The 20,578-nt window shown below is 36.7% G+C and overlaps 1 protein-coding gene across 5 annotated transcripts in view; it reads left to right on the top strand.

The window, feature by feature from the left end:
- The first annotated feature begins 1,442 nt into the window (after positions 1 to 1,442).
- DMXL1 (Dmx like 1) overlaps positions 1,443 to 20,578 on the top strand; it is a 74,199-nt gene continuing 55,063 nt past the window's right edge. For 4 of the 5 annotated variants that reach the window (XM_042013142.1, XM_042013139.1, XM_042013141.1 and 1 more), the window contains exons 1-8: positions 1,443 to 1,568; positions 5,085 to 5,162; positions 7,228 to 7,306; positions 7,803 to 7,935; positions 10,183 to 10,249; positions 12,896 to 13,071; positions 14,413 to 14,602; positions 16,071 to 16,239. In XM_042013142.1, the coding sequence (XP_041869076.1) occupies positions 1,554 to 1,568; positions 5,085 to 5,162; positions 7,228 to 7,306; positions 7,803 to 7,935; positions 10,183 to 10,249; positions 12,896 to 13,071; positions 14,413 to 14,602; positions 16,071 to 16,239 (907 nt within the window). In that variant the 5' untranslated portion in view covers positions 1,443 to 1,553. The remainder of the gene's footprint in view (positions 1,569 to 5,084; positions 5,163 to 7,227; positions 7,307 to 7,802; positions 7,936 to 10,182; positions 10,250 to 12,895; positions 13,072 to 14,412; positions 14,603 to 16,070; positions 16,240 to 20,578) is intronic. The other variant, XM_042013140.1, reaches the window with a different exon arrangement.

Genomic DNA, 20,578 nt, shown 5'->3' with positions numbered 1-20,578 from the left:
AACTGGACAGGAAGGGACTCAAAAACTTACCAGTAGTAAGTGATCATAAATAAATATATGGTTCTGTTTGGTCTGCAGAATTATAGACAGCATTTTCAATTATGAGGTGGTGCCTAGTGTTCTGCTGGTTGCAATGTGGTAAGTGAATATTGGCTGGTAATAGTGGTCACAGTCTTCTGGCTAAGACACTTTTTTGAAGCATCACTTAATCCTTTGTGGGGAAAAATGTCTTTGAAAATCTCCATATTTTTAGTTTTATTTATTTTAAATGTGTGTAATGGTACATTAGTCTATGCCAGCCTTGGTAAAATATTATTTCATGTAAAACACCTGAAAACACGATCATCAGACTTCCAATTTATATATCTAGCCTTCAGTTATTCTGCTTTTGTTTTCAAGTCCACAGTTTTTATTTAATATATCAGAAATTAGTAGAGGAGTTGGTTGTAAGGCATGATCATTTTTGTCAGTGTATGGAAATCTTCCATCTTCAGTTTCTGTGAGACTGTTCTGCTCTTGAAACTTTTAGTCAATTAAAACGGTATTTTTGATCCTTTTATCACTCTCTTGCTCTCTAACAGAACACTGTTGTTTGTGCTCTTAATTTTGTTGCTGTCTTTCTGACTAATGTTTTAATGGGCGTGCATTCCTTCTTCCAGGACTTTCATCCTTGAATGCTGCTTTCTTAGGCTAATTGGATGATGCTGCTCACTGTTGTTTCTACAAGTTTCTCCAGCATTTAATCTCCTATTTTTATCTGTACTCAGTATCTTATAAGACTTAATAGAATATAGGAAGAAATTTTGGCTCAAACATTGCAGGACTCAATGAACTGGCTCTGAATGTGTTAGATATATCAGCATGCTCAGTGAAACATAAACATAAACTTAAGAGAGAATAGAATTAATGCAGATAACAGGAGACTCAACAAGTCTGAGAGGACAGGTTTGCTTTTGTATAATTAAGCTTCATTTTGTTACCCTTTTGATTTTTTCCCATACAAAGTCCTTACTGAATGTTTCAGTAAAATAACTTCTAAAGTCTGTCTCCAGTCTAAGAAATATATTACTTTTTCCTAGATTGCAAGAACTTTGGTTTTTATGCTTTTCTTTTAGATGTTTTTGTATTTCCATCTTTTGTTTGCCTTTTCTATCATGAACCACTATTTGCTTGTTATGCAAGTGTTGTGATGCACTTGTAAGCATGGAGAAGGAGTAATTTGCCACTTCTGTTGCTCGGTTTTAAATTGCAGACATCTGTATGATCTCTGCAAATACCTCTGTTCTACTGTCTGTATAGTTTTTTACATGGATAGGATGCATGGACTATACTGTTTCATACTTCACTGATACACTGTGAGTAGATAAAGCTTTACGCTATTTTGGGGGGTTTTTGTTTTCTTTGGGGTGTTTTTATGTATTTTTTTTTTTTATATACTTTAGGCATATGCATCAGGATGTGATATTGTGGTACTTGGGACTGACTTTGAAAGATTACAGATAATCCCTGGAGCAAAACATGGAAACATTCAAGTGGGATGTGTGGACTGTTCAATGCAACAGGGGAAGGTATGTGGTGCAGTGTTTCTAATAATGTTCCAGCAATGTCATGTTAAGCACCTTCTCAGGAATGTGGATACTTGCAAGGTAGGGCAAATATACTACAATGAATAGTAAAATGACTGATTGCTTTCTGTCTTTACTTGTTGTAAGCAGCACAGTAAATGTGAAATAGTAACCATAGATATGATTGATAGTTGTAGAAGATAGGTAGGACTGCACGAAGGCTGTGGATTCAGGGCTACATAGAGGACATGGCAAGAATTTGACTATAGGATGACTAAGCTGGAAGCAAAAGTAATTTATTCACTATGGCTTTGCACTGCTAGACATGTCATTGGCATGCTTTGACATGTTAGTGGCTGGCAGGAGATGAGTGCCTCCACAAAAATTACTTTCAGATCAGAAAAATGACATCTGTTTCAAGCAATTCATAAAGCCTCTCTTGGATGGGGTTTGCTGTCTTGAATTCTTAGCTTTTGTTTTTTGTAGGTAAGTCTGCATCAGAAATGTTGTATTTTAGACAAGATTGGGTTTTAAGTCTTTTTAACAGAGCATTTTTAAAAAATTTTCCTGCTAGAGTGAAAAAGAAATAACCAGGTAACTGTCCTTTGGGATGTCACAGTTATGTAACACCCTATTGGGATGTCACAGGGATTAAACTACTGACCAGTTCAGTAGGAACTCTGTCTGGATAAATATTTGCTCATGTAAGATGGGTTTTCTACCTCTTTTGTTTCTTTAAGCCTGTCCTTGTGAGTAGATAACATCAGCTTTCTGCTCATTACCACAAGCCTTATAAGCTGCTGAGACCTTTGGTTAGATTCTGGTGTCCATCTTGAGACAAGACCTCTGATGGAATCCAGTTTGTGTTTACATGTGAACTCTGTGCTGATGAAACCCTGGCCACGCCCTGTTCCTGCTTATTAGCATTTGAGTGATAAACTCTTGCAGTGGTAGTAAAGGAACGAAAATGAAAATGAGGAAATGTTCTCTGTGTCTCTGGCCTCTCATAGCCATAAAGTCTGCCTGGGTTTCTCCACTGGCTGCTGTTAACTAGAAGTTGTTTTTTGAGTTCACTGAGCATTATTTCTCTGAATTTGCAAGGTCATCTTGATTACATGATACCAATCCTGTATGCATTTAAATGACAAATTGTCATTGAATTATAAGTTAACATGTGAATATATCATACTGTAAGGCTTCCTAAGCTTCAGAATTTTTTCATTTCTTAAGTAGACCTATGAGGTCATTTTGAGTTGGCATGTTGGTATTGTTTGCTCTCAGGAAACTGAATGTGTTTCTAGAGTGCTGAAGTACTAATGGCTGGCTAGTGGATGGCTAGGAAGTTGCCTATTGACCAGACTGATCAATGTATTTTCAGGCCTTTCTTAAAAGGATGGAATTTCTTCATAGAGCTTCTTCACTGGTGTTAACACACAGATTCCTCTTTGGTTTGTTGAAATGTTGTACAATTCCAACACTCTCAGTGTGTCTTTATTGGAAAAGTACTCCAGCTCTCAGACCCTTCTTTGGACCCAACATGTCCATGTCTTCCTGGTGCTGAGCACCCTGGGTGTGGTACTCCAGGTGGTGTCTCACTAGGATAGGGAAAATCACTCCCCTCACCCTACTGGCCACCCTTCTTTTGAAGCAGTCCAGGACATGGTTGACTTTCTGGGCTACAGACACATGCTGCCGGGTCACGTACAGTTTTCCTGTCCACCAGTACCCCCAAATCCATGTCCATAGGGTTGCTCTCAATCTGTTAGTTTCTCTAGTCCATACTGAGAGTATTGATTTTGACTGACCCAGGTGCAGGACCTTGCCCTCAGCCTTGTTGAAGTAGATGATGTTCACATGGTCTCACCTCTCTAGCCTGCCAAGGTCCCTCTGGCGGGCATCCCTTCCCTCCAGTGTGTTACCTGCCCCACACGGCCTGGAATCATCAAGGAACTTGCTGAGGGTGCTTTCCATCCCACCATTATTCTTTTTGGTGGTGTGCAGCTCAGTGAGGATGAGGGCTGAGTGGCTGCATCACTGCAGAAGCCTGTGGAGATTTTCAAGGGGTAGCAGTTGCTCTAGACACTACAAGTTGAGCATTTTGGAATGCTAATCTTAGTTTGTCTTTAAAACCCATTAAACAATAAAATATGGAAAAAGTGTCCACATTTGGAGAAAAAGGAAAAATCTTATCAATATGAGTTTATATAAATTTTTTGCTGTTGGGTGTGGAATGGAATTATTCGAGAAAAAAACAGTAAGTGAGTTAGTTAAAGAGAATTAGAGAGGGCAGATATTAGTCTGAGATACAAAATGCCTGAAGAAACTTTTTCCTTGCAAATGTGACAAAATTATTCTTGGCATTTTTGGGTCAGGCTGATGTTTAGGTTGTTAGAAGGATAGAAATTTATTTAACTATCTGTTCTTCTAATGTAGAGGGTTTCTCTTAAGGCCATGGATCTGTGGATTTTAGGATCTGTATGAATCTCTGTGTTTGTATAGATCTTAGGTATGATGGTTTAGCTTTGTTATTTTTCAAGCTTTTGTGGTTGATACTGGAATCAAAATATATTTTATAGTGTAAATCTAACTTTCTTTATTATTTTTAAAGGAAAACTGTGAATACTTTCTAAGTCAGAATTTTACAGAAATACAAAATTGATTATTACAGCGTATCGTATCCGTAGATGTTCTTTTAGCAGCAAACATCACTTCAGAATGCAGGATGTCCGTTCTGTGTGAAACTATGTAAACTCCTTCGTTTTTGTAATTCAGAACACTTTTTGGCAACTTTGCTCTATGACAGTTCTCTCAGGCTGTCTGCCTGAGGTCTTCAACATACATTTGGCTTGTTTGGGCTCTTCCTAGCAAGCTTGCTTTTATATGGATACCTTGAGACCAAATACTGTTAATTTGTCTTGCTGCACGTTTGAGGTGGATGATAACCTGTAATGTAATAAGACTTTCAAACATCAGTTAAATGATCAAATGACCATATTGCAACTCTTTCTGAACTGTTTTATGTTAGCCTTTAGTAGTAGTTCTATATGCAGTTTTCTGCATTGAGTGTTTTGCTTGCATAGTCTTTTGAAAAAACTTTTTAAAAGATAGCCTGTTCTATGCTTGGAAAGTGCCCAAAAGTACTCTGAGCATATATTGGTTCCATGTCTGAGAATGTGAACTCTGCAGACTGTTTTGAGTGTTTACCTAATTTAATATGGAAAGAATGTTGCTAATAATCTGATTTTTTAAAAAAAGGTACTTGTCCAGCTATAATCTCAGTAGTTCATCATGATTAATGAGTAAATAGAGGTTTGTATTTTTATTATTCACAACGCTAACTTCTTGATTTTTGGTAGATGTCATTTTTCTGTTATCAAAAGGAAATATGGATATGAGCTTCAATTTTATCTTACAAGCAGGGTTAAAAGTAAAATCAACCATTTGCATTTTGTTCTTGTTTGTTCAAAAGCTTGTTTCTTCTATGTGTGTTTATATACATTTAAATAAATACTACTTTAGGTTGCAGCTTCTTACGGCAAGGTGATTTGTATCTTTGAGCCAGTTAGCCTCTTGAAGCAGAACAGCAGTCATCATAATGTGAGTATTTCATCACTCCTTAATTTATTTGAGCAGTTACAAAGCCTGACTGATTTTATTGGTTTGCTTTAAAGTTGGAGTTAATTTGATGTCTTCTTATAATGCTAGAATAAAGTTGAGACGTAAGGTGGTCCTTGGGAAGTGAACATGGTGGGATAAGGACAGAGGCCTGTAATTCAAAATAGTTTTAAGGAAGATAGGCTTTATGATAATGCTTCATATTACTTATTTATGTAACCCTGCAGTTCATTACCAAAATATTCCAGAACCCAAAAAGACGTACACAGCCCCATTCTGCAATGAGTGTAGCCATTAAAATACAAATTCCTTTTTGAACCATCCTGTGTAGCCTTTATGTTTTGATGTATTTTACAGTTCTTACTTTAACTTTAGTTTATGTATTTACATGCCCTTGGCCAAATTGTAATAGTTTCAGAAGTCTGTGGCTTTTCAAGAATATCTGACTGGATGATTATATTTCATTGTTATAATGGTGAATAAGAACAATATTTATTCTTTTGGGGCTTACTTTTGGTGACAGTGGTTTAGTGATTAACGTCCAGAATCTTAATTTCTGAATAATATGATTTAGGGCAAGTTATTTAACCATGCGTCTTACATGAAGAGGAATATGGTTATAATTAGAAGCATTAGATTCTAATTAAAGTCAGTTTGTTGATATGAGACAGCGATTGCTCCAGGAGCTTCTGTCTCCCTCTTCAGGGGTTTGGTCTCCCTTTGTATTAACAAATTGTTTATGTGGCCGTCTAGTGGATTCCCCTCTTTGTATTAACCGGCTCAGTCATAAGATTCTTGGTGTACATGTAAACCTGTGGTATATTATATATTAAATAAATAGTTGGAAGTGAACACCTGTGTAATACTTACATCACTGGAAAACAGAATAAAATTATGGTAAGATGTAAGTTCTTACACTCCTGTGAACACTTTGGAAGTACTGCTCTTGTTTTTGGTCCATCCACCTCATTTTTCAGTCCATCCTGAATGTTTTTCTATACTGGTAAAGAATACATTTAGTTTGAAACTTCAAAGTTAGAGCAATAACTGTAAGCAGAGGAAGCACTCACCACCCATGCTTTGCTTTCAAATGTTTATAGTTGAAGAAATACTCTGTTACTTCATTCTTTCAGTATGCAATAATTTCCAGCATATTGTTCAAAGTTATTGTAAGCTTGTCTCTGTCTTCCATTCACTAGAGTGTTCAGGGTCCAAAAACCCCAAGCAAACCAGCTTTGCAAATACTTTGTTTAGATCCTTATCTGCAGCTGCTTCTTACTGTCTTTTGCCAAACTTCTGAGAAGACCGAGTTGTCATGTTTTAACTTCACATCTATTTAGTGTGATATTTTTGGGGTGAGGGATGACTACTTTTAAAAAAGTCTGTGAATTAAGAAAGAAACCTGTTGGCTCCTAAAATTATTTCCAGAAATGTTTTAATTTTCTTCTATAATTCAAAACATCAAGCCTTTGTGGTCTATTAAGGAAACAGACAAGATAAATATTTTGTGAACTTAATCCTCAACTTGTCTTAGAGAGTGAAGTAGTGATGCAAAAATGAAAGATATTTGACAGTCCTAAGGTATATTTTTAAAAAAAAAGGGGGGTGGGGGGGAAAGGGGAAGTATCACCTCTGTTATCTTAACCTTTTTGAACTCCTCTAATTCAACAGCAGTACAGATATCAAATACCAGGTACATTTAACTTGTGTCATTTTTGATATCTTTTCTTTGTTCCAAAAATAAAATCTTACTTCCTCCTAAAAGAATTCTCAAATTCCAGGGTTTTTTTGTGTACTGATTTTTTTCCAATCTAGATTTTAAAAATAAGAACTTAAAACCCTCTGTAAGTATGGTCATATTAGTAAAAGGCTATTTTGTTTTAACATCAGAATGAATCAATTTTTATTAGATCAGCAGTAATTTATGTTAAACATTTTCATAAAATTTGAAGAATGCAGTGAACATGAGCTATTTAAAATTATAAAAAGCGGAGGGAGGAGAATGAAGTGTTTTCATGCTAATGTTTGTAAATACTTAAAATTTCAGGTGTTAGATTACCAATGGCAGAAGAATGCTCAAATCTCACTGGAAGCCATAGCACATAATCTAACATGGGATCCCGCAGGTAAAAACAGATTAAAAGAAACACTTATCTATTTGATACCACAACTGATTTCTTAATTTTAATTTTTTCATTCCTTGTGGACAAGGAAAAGGTTTTTGTTCTGTCCTAGCATGATAGAGAGCACCAAAGCAGAGTGAAATGTACCTTCTGTCACTTACTACAGGGGAACTAACATACTAAGTGCATCTGTATGGTCTGACTTGATTATTCTTATCTGAACAGATAAGAAAACATGGCTTAAATGGTAAATATTTGTTGAGAAAGAGGAATGTCTACAGTAGACCTAGGCATTTTTTTAGAGCATAACTAAAATTTGATTAATTTTCATGGTTGTAATTGTAGATGTTCAAGTCTACCAAAAAAAATCTAGTAAAGGTGTATCTGCCAGATTTTTTTCTGCAGTTTCAGATTTGTAGAACTTTTTTTCTCTCTCTTTACAGAAGTCTGTATTTTGGTACTTGTTTTGTAGTTAGATTTTCATAAATACTTGTTCCAGGTACTCGCCTTCTGACTGGTTCCAATTGTCTTCAACTTTGGTCCAATGTTCCTTTGGAAAACCCTACTGACAATGACAGTACTGAAAGAACAGATGTTGGACTTGGAGAATGGAGATGTATCTGGCAATGCAAGTAAGAAACACATTTAAAGACACGTAATTCCTTTTTCCTTACTGATTCATACCTTTGGGATGAAATAATTCGTGTAGTTGAGTGAAATGCCATTGCATACTGTTATTTGATAAATATTATTGATATGAGATAAACTTGAATCGTATTTCCCTTGACTATGTGACATTCTTTCTTCTTACAAGATCAGTTGCAGTTGGTTTTGGGACAGTTCCTCAGTTACACAGAACACTGGTAAAATGCTGAGGGAAGGCTAATATTGAAGTTGTCCCAATAGGCACTCTTCCTTGTACAAGAAATAAGGTGAAAGCTGTGTGATTGAAAACTACTGTGCTGGCAGGACTGATTAAAAAACCACTTCCTCCTGTGTTCAGTGTACTGCCTTGTTCTTTCCTTCTCACATCCCCCTGCCTTTCACTCTTACTTTTTCTCAGTTTATTCTGGGTGTTTGGTACAGCCATGTCAAGATTGATACATTCTCTTTTCTGTGTCTCTGAATTCTTTTTGTATTCATGTTGAGTTTGATGTTTACAGCTGTGTATTATACGTTCAGAGGAGTTTTAGTTTAGTACTTAAGTTTATAAGACAATTTAAATCATGGTCCTTCTGCCATAGGCAGGCTTTTCTAGTACAGTGGGGTGCATTGTTCACTCAGGAGCAATGTACCATGTGACTGTCTCCTAAAGAAGTTTACCGAAGTGGCTGACTGGGCAGACCCACCTGAAATTCTTCTTTTTGAAGCATTTAGAATTCTAGTAGGTAGTTCTATAGGTAGTTCTCTGCATGTACCAGAAGAACGTCCTTTTTATAATCCTTCAATTGTTCCTTTTTCTCTGTACTTCAGCTTTTATCAATGACGTGTTTAAAAACCCGAGATCATCCAAATGACAACTGAAAAGCTTTTCTTTGCCTGTGATAAACTTTCCAAATACAAGAAGTTGAAGACTTAGTTTATTTTTTGAGACATCTCCAGGTGCTCATCTCTCAACCTAATAAGAGAAGTCAGGTTATAGACAGAATGCCATTGAGTGTGGCTTTAGAATCTGGGGTGTTGGTAACAGTAGTCAAAATCATACAGATAGTGCTTTTCTTCTGTCCCTTCTATAATAGGTTTTGCATTTGTATCATATATAAAGACTTACAGAACTCTTCTCAGGTCTCCACCTGCTTTCCTCGCTTTAACTCTTTTTGTTGGAGATAGAGCTTGGTGTCGTCTTCTTTGAAGGAGTAGGTCCTGGAAAGGATCAAGAGAACCTGCTTTTTTTGTTCTCCTTTGATGCCTGTATGCTGGCATTTGGACTGCAATTAGATTTAGAATAGGTTTTTCTTGTAGAGAATTCTGCAAGAAAGTGATTTTGCCATACTACCCTTTGCCAGAATAATTTTTAATGCCTGAAGGAAACATTCCCAAATGTTTTCATATTTGCTGCAGTAGGAGAATTTTGCTTAAAACTGGGTGGATTTCTTTCATACACGACTCTTGTAATTGCCTTTCGCTTGTTACTGCACACACTAAATGCATCCTACTTGTGTTGACCTGTTGGATAACTTAATCCCTCTTGAAAGTTGTACCTCCACAACTTGTTACACATGTATTAAATTCAAGATGAAAATGTACACCGTATCTGTGCAGTGCAGTTAAATTCCTGTCTGTTGTTGTTCTTATTAATAAGCTTTGTTACTTAGTCAATAGCTGAGTGCTTCAAACCCTGTAAAAGAAGCTAAAACACTACAAAAGTTAACCACATAATTAGGCTTAGAATATTTTGGTGTAGCATCTTATATCAGTGTGACCATTCAAGTAAAAGCTACTTTCAGATACTTTTTAACTACATTATTCTTTTTACACCTTTTTGTTTTCCTAAGTTGTAACTGTAGAAAATATGAGAAGTGGAGCTATCTTTTAGAGAAGTTAGAAGATAATATGGTACAGCAGAGACCAGTTCAAGATCCGTGTTATCATGAAGTCGGAGCAGTTTAATCTATTAGCATCTGCTTTTCTCCTATGATATTTTTGAATATTGGCTATTCAGCTACAAGGGTTTGGTTCTCTGGATCACTACAGCCATGTGTTGTACATGAGTTTACTTCTTAGTCCTTTTGGACTTTGTTAAATCTTAACTGTTTCACACAACGCAATACACACTTGTATTTAAGAATTAAAAACCTCTCATGAGTTCAAGAAAAAGAATTTTTTAGAATTCTATAAAAGTTGTTAAAATTAATTTTCTCCTCTTCTTTATTCCGTAGAACTGCTTCTCAAGTTTGTTTGATGAAATTCTCACCAGATGGGGAGTTTTTTGCTACTGCTGGAAAGGTAAGCATTTTTTTTCTTTATAGCTTTGTACTAATTCAGGTAAGCTATTAAAGCAAACCAAGAAAAACGCATTAAACAAAAGGCTACTTAATGAAAAAACCACTTTTTTCGTAATTTTTGCATAGTCTGTGTATGTGTCTTTACATTTTGGTAAACATGAATTTGGGAGAAAGGTAGTTAGAGGCAGGGAGGTAACACACTACATATTCATTGCTTACTGTTCTAAAACACTAATTTTTAATTTGTACCAAATTATAAGACATCAGAAAAAGAAGAGTTTTGGGGAATGGGGGAAATCTGTGGATGAGATCACTGCTGGATATCCTACTAGTGAGGAAATATAATAAAAATACCAAAAAATTAAAAAATAATAAAAAATGGCTCTTTCATATGTTTTTGTGTAAACATATCTGTATGCCTTTTTGTGTACATAGAAGAGAATTTGCATTCCCCTCCGTAGTTGTATTGGCACATAATTCATGCCAGTGTTTGTGGCCAGTCTCACTAATTAGTTCTGTGTGCTCAACATTGAGCAGTTTATCAGCAAAAACAAAACCCCTTGGCAAAATAAGCAAAAAAATTGAAGTAAAATGTCAGTCTTTTCCTGAAACAAACAAATCTTTTATTTATACTCCAAAACTTGTTGTTCAGGTTTTGTAAGAGAGTGATGTCCTTATAAGTCAAAGCAGAAAAAAAAATCGAGACTCTGTAGAGGATCCAGTGAACAAATATGACAAACCCATACACGAATATATACTGCTTGTTAAGGAATATGACTGAGATAAGTAGTTGTTTTCTGCATCAAGTTTCTGCTGCCAACTAAAGAACTTAGGAGAGGCTGCAGAATTACTAGATACGAAACAAAGTGCCAATATGTAAGGTTAATTAGAAGAATGCAGTTGCTGACATTGGTGAAAACCTGGTTTAAGTGTCACAGAATCCTGAGTAGTAGTAACCTGACAGAATGTGTTTCAGACTGAAGAATAAATGACAGTTTTGCAATTTGCTCTAGTCTGTCTTGGAAGTATGAGTGAAAAATAAGTGTGTGCACATAAAAAGTGGTTAGAACAGCGTTTGTTTTAGTAATAATGTGGAAGTTTGCTGTTTGGGTAATAATGTCTCTTAATACATGCTTGAAAAATAGAGTCAAGGATGATTCAGTCTGCAAATACATCTTGCTTTTGAAATGTAGTTGTCATGCATATTTTTGCAATTCAGTTACGTGTATCAGGAACAGATGAGTAATGCGCATCTTGATTAGTTGTACGTGTTTGTTTTTTCCTTTAAAGCTTGCTATCTCAGGTCATCATGCTTGATTGGAAGATTAACTTTTAAGGCATTTGCTATCTTTAAAGAAGAACAAATCTGTAAAATCACCTAGATTTCCTTTTTCAGGGAAAATACTCCAACTGAGGAGCTTCCAACATATAAAGTGAAATACTAGACTTTCCTAGCGATAAATTATTACCTGGATAACAACAAAGCAATAAGTTCTAATGGTCCATATTTTTGTGTTTATTTGAACGTTGTATTCCTTGCTGTAAGTTCTGTGTTGCCTTTAGCCATTTACTGACTGAAAGGAGAGCCATTCTAGCCATGTTTCAGATAACATAAAAATCTATGAGTATATGTTTTATGTAAAAATCAACTGTTTTTTCGTTGTTGGCAATATATACTATATATATTCCCCCTTTTTTTGATGGGTAGCAGTTAATATTTTTTTACAAGCCAAGTTTGAGGATTTCTAATGTTACAATTTGATGGAATTCTGGAAAAATTAATTAATCTGCAAGTAGCTTGTATAGGGATAATATTCTTGCAGAGTTTTTGACTCTTATGTCACTTCTGTCCTGTTATCTTACATTATAAACTCCTGCAAAGCAAATTACTGAATAAGTAAGAAAATTAGTAAGTAGGAGAATTAGTATCATATTTTTTATCATAAATGCCTAAGTTAGTTACCTGCCTGGAGAATCTTTAAAACACATCTTTGTTCCTGGGTCTTATTCCTTTACTTAATTTTTTTATGGGGGATGGTCAGCAAAACTAACCCCTTCTCCCCCCAGTAGGGTAATGTTATGTATACCCAGGTTAATTCAATCTTTCAGTGCCATTCACATTTAGTAGCTGATCAACAACTTGTGAATCTAGGTCCAGATTAATTTATCTAGTCCTCGAAGGCATAATCAATATATGTGTATATCTGAAAAAAGCAGGCTGAGCAGTACTGAGCTTGGTTTTTGAGATACCATCTGTGACCTTTATTTGTTTTCCTAGCAGTTAAATTTGTGCAGGCGGTTTGGGTGGTTTTCTGACAAGGTAGAATTAGTCATATTAACATTTGAATACCATCTCAGGCGAGTACAAGTTGTATCCTTGTGATTAAAAATTGGCAGTTAATCAGAAGGACCAAAATGAAATCCAAGTTAGTAATGGCAACAGTTAAATGGAGGCTCTGCTGCTGTGTTTCCTTTAAGATCAGGTTTTGAAGCTGTTCTTACTTACAAACTGTTTCTCTCTGATCAGAAAAGTATTTTACTTTAAAGAAAAATCAAACCTCAAGAGATGTACTCAAAAGTACTTGAAACAAATCATATTCTTATGCAAGGTAGTCTTATTTACTGTCTTTTTTTTGTCTTTCCGCAGGATGACTGTCTTGTGAAAGTATGGTACAACACGGAGAGCTGGCGGTCAGCTGTAACACCACCTGGTGCCAGTCCAGAAAACCAAGCAAAAGAACTTGATTTTTCGTTTGTTTATTTGGCTCATCCTCGATCAGTAAATGCATTTTCATGGAGAAAGACCAGTAAATTCATGCCACGGTCAGTAGTTCTAATAACATGAGGTTCATGCAATGCCCAAAAACCCCCTCGCTCTTTGCAGTCTGCCTCTCTCTACAGTCAACAGTCATGCTATTGTGTGGTTTACTTCAGTTATTGAGTGTGCACACCTTTTATACTGTTTGTGCTCTTGAGAGGATGGTAAGCATCCTCTTACCTGGCAAAGAGCTGGAAAGATAGAAGAGTAAGTCTCACAGACTGACTTAGGCATTGAACTTAATACAGAATCAGCTCTTGGAAAACCATTTCTCTTTGCATTTTTTTTGGTTGCACTAAATGTTCATTCATGCTTTTAATCTCGACTTGTTCTATCCTGATGGAATCAGAGCAAAGTCCTGTGACTTGAAGTCCTCTTTCACAAACATTCAAATATTTTCATGTCTTTTCATTTGTTTCTTAACCTAGTACAAAGCTAAACCTCTGTCAGAAGTAGTATCTGGAAATTGAATTCAAGTAATCATTTGGAACTGATATTTTGAGTTTGGGGTTTTAGGGTTGTGTTCAGGTGATTCCAAAATGACCTGTCCCTAGTTTTCATGAGTACTTGCAGTCTTAAACTGAAGTAGTGTTAGCAGTTTAGTTTTTTTTATAGCAGTCTTTAAGACTCTTCATAAAGCCATTGCTGTAGTTCTTACTATATAGGTCACTTTTGAAAATCCACCTGCTCCATGATTCCTAAGGGAGTTTGCTGCTGGACAGTCTGGTCATAGCTTTCAAGCCTTAGTTAGAGCTAAATTGTGAACTTACATGACCAGGAAACCTGATGATCTGCTTAGTTTTTTTACAGTGTACAGCTTAAGGTAATTGGATTTTTTGGCTATATATTTAACACAAATTGTACTTGGGAGAACAGTAATTAAAAATTTGTAGACTTAAATTTTCTGTTGTATCCCTTTTATTACCTGAGTTTCTTTCTTTTGGATGTGTAATTTTTAAGTGGTAGATACCAGTAAGATCTGGAATTAAGATCAGGTATCCAGTATTATTATGGGCTTTTTATGTGAATGACTTTAAAAGATAAAAATACAGATTTTGCTGTTCTGGGTATGAATTTTTCTTTACATCGAAATCCACAATTTGCTATTGCACTGTTGTGTGATGGCATGTGAGGTAATTTATAGTCAGATACTTGAACAGATGGGAAAGTCTTTCCTACATCATTTATTTTCCTAACAATATATTGATGAGTTTTTCTTTTGCTGATATCTTTAAGTTGGTTCAATTCCAAAAACTGATAGTGGAAAACTGTTTGGAACTGTTGGTTTATTTTGATGCTGTGTAATAGTTAGCAGCTTCTTCACTCCTTAACTTTTCTTTCATTAGTGGTGCTGTCTGCAATGTACTCCTGACTTGCTGTAAGGATAATGTTTGTCGTCTCTGGGCAGAGACTTTGTTACCCAATGACAGTCTGTTGTATGGGGGAGGATACAGCAATTGGAGTGAAGCGGCGAACTTCACAAATAACTTCAAGAGAAATATTTCAAGTAAAGAAAAAGTGCAGAGTGCATTAGAGGTAAGAATTGAAATTGAACAGTGAGAATAAACACACGTACAAACCTGTCATTTTAGACATGTTTGTCCTTTGTAACTCAGACATGTATCACAAGCTGAAATCCTTTATACCGGAGATGTGCATAAAATGTTACGAAAGGATGAACTTCCTTGAAATCTTCCTTGGGCAGGCTAAGCTGACAGCTCTTCTGCTGAGCTTCTCACATTGAAGACACACTGTTCCAAAGCCACAACTGCCTATTTTGGTCTGGTGACTGAAGAAAAGTGCTTTGCAGTATTTAGTTCAAAGGGCTAGAAACAGTATGGAGCACACATTATATATACGTTTTGTGAAACCCTGGAGTGATGCTGCCTTAAAATGTATGATAGGGGGGCTCACTTGTTACCTCTGATATTGTGGGATGCTCTCTCTGACTTCTGCAACTGGAGGAACAGTAATATGGAGGGAAGAAAAATAACTTTTCTGCTGTAGTCCTCAGAGCAGACTGCTCATAAGCATTAAGGCAAGTGATTTTTACTAGATAGTGTTTTCTAACCAGTGGGAATTAGTAAGAAAGTGTAGCATTAGTGATCCGCATCAAAGGTATGTAGAACATATGTGGGCATTGTGCCTTTATCTTAATGAACTGATGTATTTTGCATGGTCACAGTGCTTTCTTAGCACATATAGCATACCTGAAAAATATGACAGGCTGAAAGGCACAACAGAGCAAGGAAAATAGAGAGGAGAGAAAAGGAAGATGGAAAAAGTTCTGTCTTCCTCTGGAGAATAAAAGGCAACATTAGAGATCCAAAGCAACAATTATGTGAGAATTGAGAGAAGACTGTTTGATATGAGCATGCTGTGTTAAGATGCAGAGCACAGCAAGTGAAAAGGAATACCAAGCATGTAATACCATCCTTAATACAGATTGTGTACCGCTGTGTAGCTTTGGGTGCTTGCATAGATGTCTACAGCACAAAAGGCTTGAACTGTGTGAGTCAGTCTTAAAAACTGAATATTATTTTTTTGCTTGGAAACATGTATTTATATAAAAGAGGAAGACCTTAAAACTCATTGTGCCCTTTTGAGGGGTGTTGAAGTGCGGATTTAATTAGATCCAAAGTACAGATCTTGTTTTTCAGACTGAAATGAGATTACTCAGATTTGCTGCTTTGTTCAGAATCCTGAATAAGCATGGCATATGTTTATGAAACCCAATAGTATCTTCTGTGTAAGTATAAAAACTCTATGAAAATTGTGCACTGAAGTAGTTACTATGTGAAGGTATTTTGTGGGCCTTCATAAATAAATCTAAAGGCACTGGTTTCTCTCAGCTGTGGACTCAACACAAACAATTTTGCAAGAAACAAAAATTAGCTTTTAATCTGAAAAGTAGTATTAATTAGTGCCTAGAAAACCACTTACAGATGAAATCTGCCTTTTTCTTTTTGGAAGGATTTTAAATGATACCTTATTCTTCATGCAGTTAAACCTGAGGCACTTCCGGCGAGGAAGGAGGAGGTCAGGTGCTGTTGTAGCACATACTGGATATGCTCTGCATCAGCAAGATCCTCACGAAGCTCACAGGAGCATTCCTCCTCATGCAAATGCCCTTTGCCACTTCCATATTGCTGCCAGTATCAATCCAGCCACAGGTAAGAAATTTAATGCTTGCTATGAAATAAACTCCAATTTCTGTTAGGTACGTGTTCTCTCGGGAAACTTAGCAGGTGTATTTGTAGAGTATATGATCATGCAAAATTGCTAGTATGTTGGTTTCATTTATGCATGAAAGGACTTTCTACAGTAATGAAATGATCTGAATAAATTTCCTCTGCAGTAATCCTTTCTTTTATTTTGTATGTCTCTTAAGTGAGATTGATAGTGTCTAAGATGGAGAAAGCTAAGTATTTGTATCTGTGTTCAAAATTTCCTGTGAATTGTGTATGATACTGGGAACCCACTGATAAAATAAAAAATTTCTAAGCTTCTTAAAGTGAGCACCTGACACTTAATTCTTGAAATAACCACACATTCCTGTACTTTTGTCTCAGAACCAGACAAAACATGCCTTCACCCTGCATTCCTTATAATTTGATATTGCCTTGAACTGGAACAACATGTTGATAGGGGTTGAGGTAACACCCCTATAGCTGCTGATACTTCTGTCTTTATTATCTTTGGTATGCTGAAAATGAAGTGCCTGTCTGCTTGTTGAAAAACTGAATAGAAAAGCCATATTGACTAGCCTTTCATGAAGGTTGTGATGTGGTTTTCTGTGTCTAGAGTTAATGAACAAACATACTGTGTAATTCTTTTCTTAAACTAGTTAAGCTCTGTTTCGTAGTATTGTTTTCCTGTTCCTCCTGTTTGAAAGGCCAGTTTTAAGCTAAGGGCACTCATGTTTTGTTCATATTGGTAGCTGTACAGCCGTTGGTATGATTGGAAAGAACAAGTAGTTTCCATTAACACTGCTGCACTAAGGAAATCTCTAAACACTTTCTCCTTGATTAGTCTTCAGTGTTTTGAGTAGTGGTTCATTGTTTCATATTTTAATAGATAGGACAAGAATCACATCGAGCCTACCAGAAGGAAACTTCCTGCATTTTTTTGCTGTACCATCAGTGCTATCCTATTTCTACAGTAAAAGTCTCCAGTGATTATTTATTACTGCCCAATGTCACACAGGAAAGTTTCTCGAAAGCTTCTTGGAGATTTGTAGACCTCCTCTGGTTTTTTTCCTCTTCCTATTACGCAGTGAGCTAGCTAACTTTTTCATGTGGCTAGCACATAATCTTTGACCCCTTTTTTTTTTTTTACCTACTCTTAATGCATTTCTTATTTTTGATACAGAATAGCTAATGTCATGGTTTAACCCAGCCGTCAGCCAAGCCCCAGGCAGTCACTTGCTCACTCCCAGCAAGACTGGAGAGAGAATCAGAAGGGTAAAAGCCAGAAAACTTGTGGGTTGAGATAAAACCAATTTAACAGGGAAAGTAAAAGCTGTGTACACAACCAAAGAGAAACAAGGAATTAATTCAGTGCTTCCTATTGGCAGGGAAGTTTTCAGCCATCTCCAGGAAAGCAGGGCCCCATCACAGGTAACCATTACTTGTGATGACAAACACCATCACTTCAAGCTTTACCTTCTTCTTGTTTCTTCCCCCACTTTATATACTGACCATGATGTCACATGGTCTGGAATATCCTGGTCAATTTGGGTCCCCTGTCCTGGCTGTTTCTTCTCCCAATGTCCAATGCAGCCCCAAGTTCTTCTCCAGTGTGGCAGTACAAAAAGCAGAAAAGGCCTTGGCTCTGTGCAAGCCCTGCTCAGCAATAACAAAAACATCTCTGTATTTTCAACCCCGTGTTCAGCACAAATCCAAAGCACAGCCCCGTACCAGTCACTGTGAAGAAAGTTAACTCCACCTCAGCCAAAACAAGCACAACTATGCAAACTTGAATTTTGCTTTTGATAGACTTTGCAGTATAAATATACCAAGCAGCAAACACATAGAATGAGGATAAAAATAATCTTGAAAAAGATTAGAAAAATATTTTCCTAGGTACTTAAAACTTGGGCCTTTCTAATCTTGTATTCTTTTAATGTTACCTGTATTAATAGGTATCTGTTTTAATAATGTCTTTTGGATCACTTGGTCTTTAATTCAGTCGATTGGAAGATAACAGGTTGTTCTTTAATGCGGAACCTCTGAAGTAACTGTCACATTTTAAATCTTAATTAGAAGAAATATATGTTCTCCCTTAAAGTCAAGTCCTTAAGTACCTCAGTCTAACCGAATTCTCTAAGTAGGCCTTTTTGTTTTCCCTTTTGAAATTAAATTTAATTCAAAAACCTAATTGTATTTCCTTTCATTCAATTTAAAGAAAATTGGTTTGTGATCTCTTACTTGAACATTTTCCATTACTAAAATATTTTGAAGTACTTGATAAAATCTAAAGCCAAAACAGCTTTATCTCTCATTCACTTCACGTTTTGAAGAATAATACTGTCATGTATATTTATATAAGAATAAATATCATGTGAAACTAAATTCTTTGAGACCTAATTTTATAATGATTTTACTTTCACTGGTGTTCAGCCTGGGTGGAATTCAGTGAAAGGAATAAGCGGTGGTTGCTAGGACAAAATTGTCTCTAGGCAATTTCAGGAAAAGTTACTGAATCCTAAGACTTCAGAAATTTTCTGGGAAGAGTGATTGTGATTTATGAAGCAAATAGAAATTCACTAAGAATAATGTCCAGAGATGAACATCATTTAGAAGCTGGTAGTTTTAGATGGAAATTGGAAAAAAAAGTGATTTCTTTAGTGACTTTGATAAGTACTCAAAAAGCACATAGATTTATAATCTAATCTGAAAAGTAATCTTTCTAGTTCACTTTATTCACATTTACTGTAGTTTCATCTTCCAACAAGGGTCAACAGAATTTTTCCTTCCAGGTTCTGTTACTTGCCAGATGTATTATGATACTTTTGAGACTGGCATTGCCCTGTGTAGGAAGATAGACTGTATTTCTTAAATGAGCTGTGCTACTTTTGCCCCCTTCCCCTGCTATACCCCCTCTCCACAACAAAATTGCTGGTTGTCCTGGTGCTCCTTTCTTTTATCTGTGTGTTTTCAGTTACAGTTTTCTTTGGCTAGATTGGAGGATTAGTAATTCAAACCCATCACTGATTCTGATAAAAACAACGGATTTGGAGTGAAATGTATTTTGTCTCCCAGTGTCCTGGGTTGCAGTGTATTCTATTACCATCCTCAGGAGCCATTGAAACCAGGTGGGGCAGTGTTTCCTTGCCTCCTCCCCCCAGACTATCTTTCTGTTAATTGCCCATCATTGCCCTGCCGCCTGACTCAGAGATAACTCCCTCCGGACTATCTCCTGTTAATGAGCCTAATCAACACTTGGCCTCATGACTCGTTACCCCACTGTGAGATGCTCCGCCCAGAGGGAGGAACCAAGCATCCCATCGTGGATATAATCTGAGGCTGAACACCAGAGACACTGGCTTCCCACTGGATTTCCAGAGGACAGGAGCTACACAGCCACCATTGGACTTCCTGAGGAAGAGCAGACTCTTTTACTACAGGATCACTGCTTCAGAGGACTGCAGCCACCATTCCACCAGACTGCTACCACCACCCTGCCTAACAGGGTGTCAGGTTGTACCTTGACTCTGTCAGTTTGACAGTGTTTTCTTTTACCTTTTTTTTTCCCCCTTTTCTTTAATTTCCATTAAATTGTTATTCTGACTTAGTGCCTCCCACTGGTTCGTTTTCAAACTAGTACATAATTTGGCGCCCAATGTGGGGCTTGCTCTGAGAAAAAGTCAGAATTACAATTTTGTATAAACAGAAATCTATTCACCATGGTGCTCAGCTGGTCTGCATGGGTACTGTATCTTGCTCTCTATATTTTTCCTCACATGGGGAACTACCTGCCTGTTGTATTACTCCTGTTAAAACCAGGGAATGGTATGAGAATTGCTTTATTGGTTTATTATGTCTATAGCATAATAACCTGCGAGGCGATGAATACCATTCGGAATATATACTCAATTTTGTTTGGCTGTCCTAGTCTGGGCTCCTATGTCTGGGACCTCTTCAACAATCACAGCCAGCCCCTGGTGGGAGGAGTACAGAGTGGTTTCTTCCAGCCTTTCAGGCCAGGCACAGCAGTTTTTGAAAAAATTGAGTTCCCTCTGGATGTTAAGGATGGTATAATCTTCTTGTCAGTTCTCTTCTCTTTTTTCTCTATGGCCTGCATTGTGTACACCATGCTTAGAAACAAAACACTACTTAGTGTGGTGCAACGTCTGCTTGAGGAGGAGGTAAAAAGGAGCAAAGCAGCAAATACCATGTCTACACAGACTGTCACACAGAAAGGAGCCAAAAGCAAAGCAACCGCATCCATTTCTACGCAGACCGTCACAGAGGAGAAAGGAACCAAGAGCAAAGCAACCGCATCCATTTC

This window comes from Corvus kubaryi, unplaced genomic scaffold, assembly GCF_017639235.1.
Source record: "Corvus kubaryi isolate FWS band 111438036 unplaced genomic scaffold, C.kubaryi_AGA036_p1.0 split1-37296, whole genome shotgun sequence".
NCBI classification, from domain to species: Eukaryota; Metazoa; Chordata; class Aves; order Passeriformes; family Corvidae; genus Corvus; species Corvus kubaryi.
This window is presented reverse-complemented; position numbering and strand designations above follow the sequence as displayed.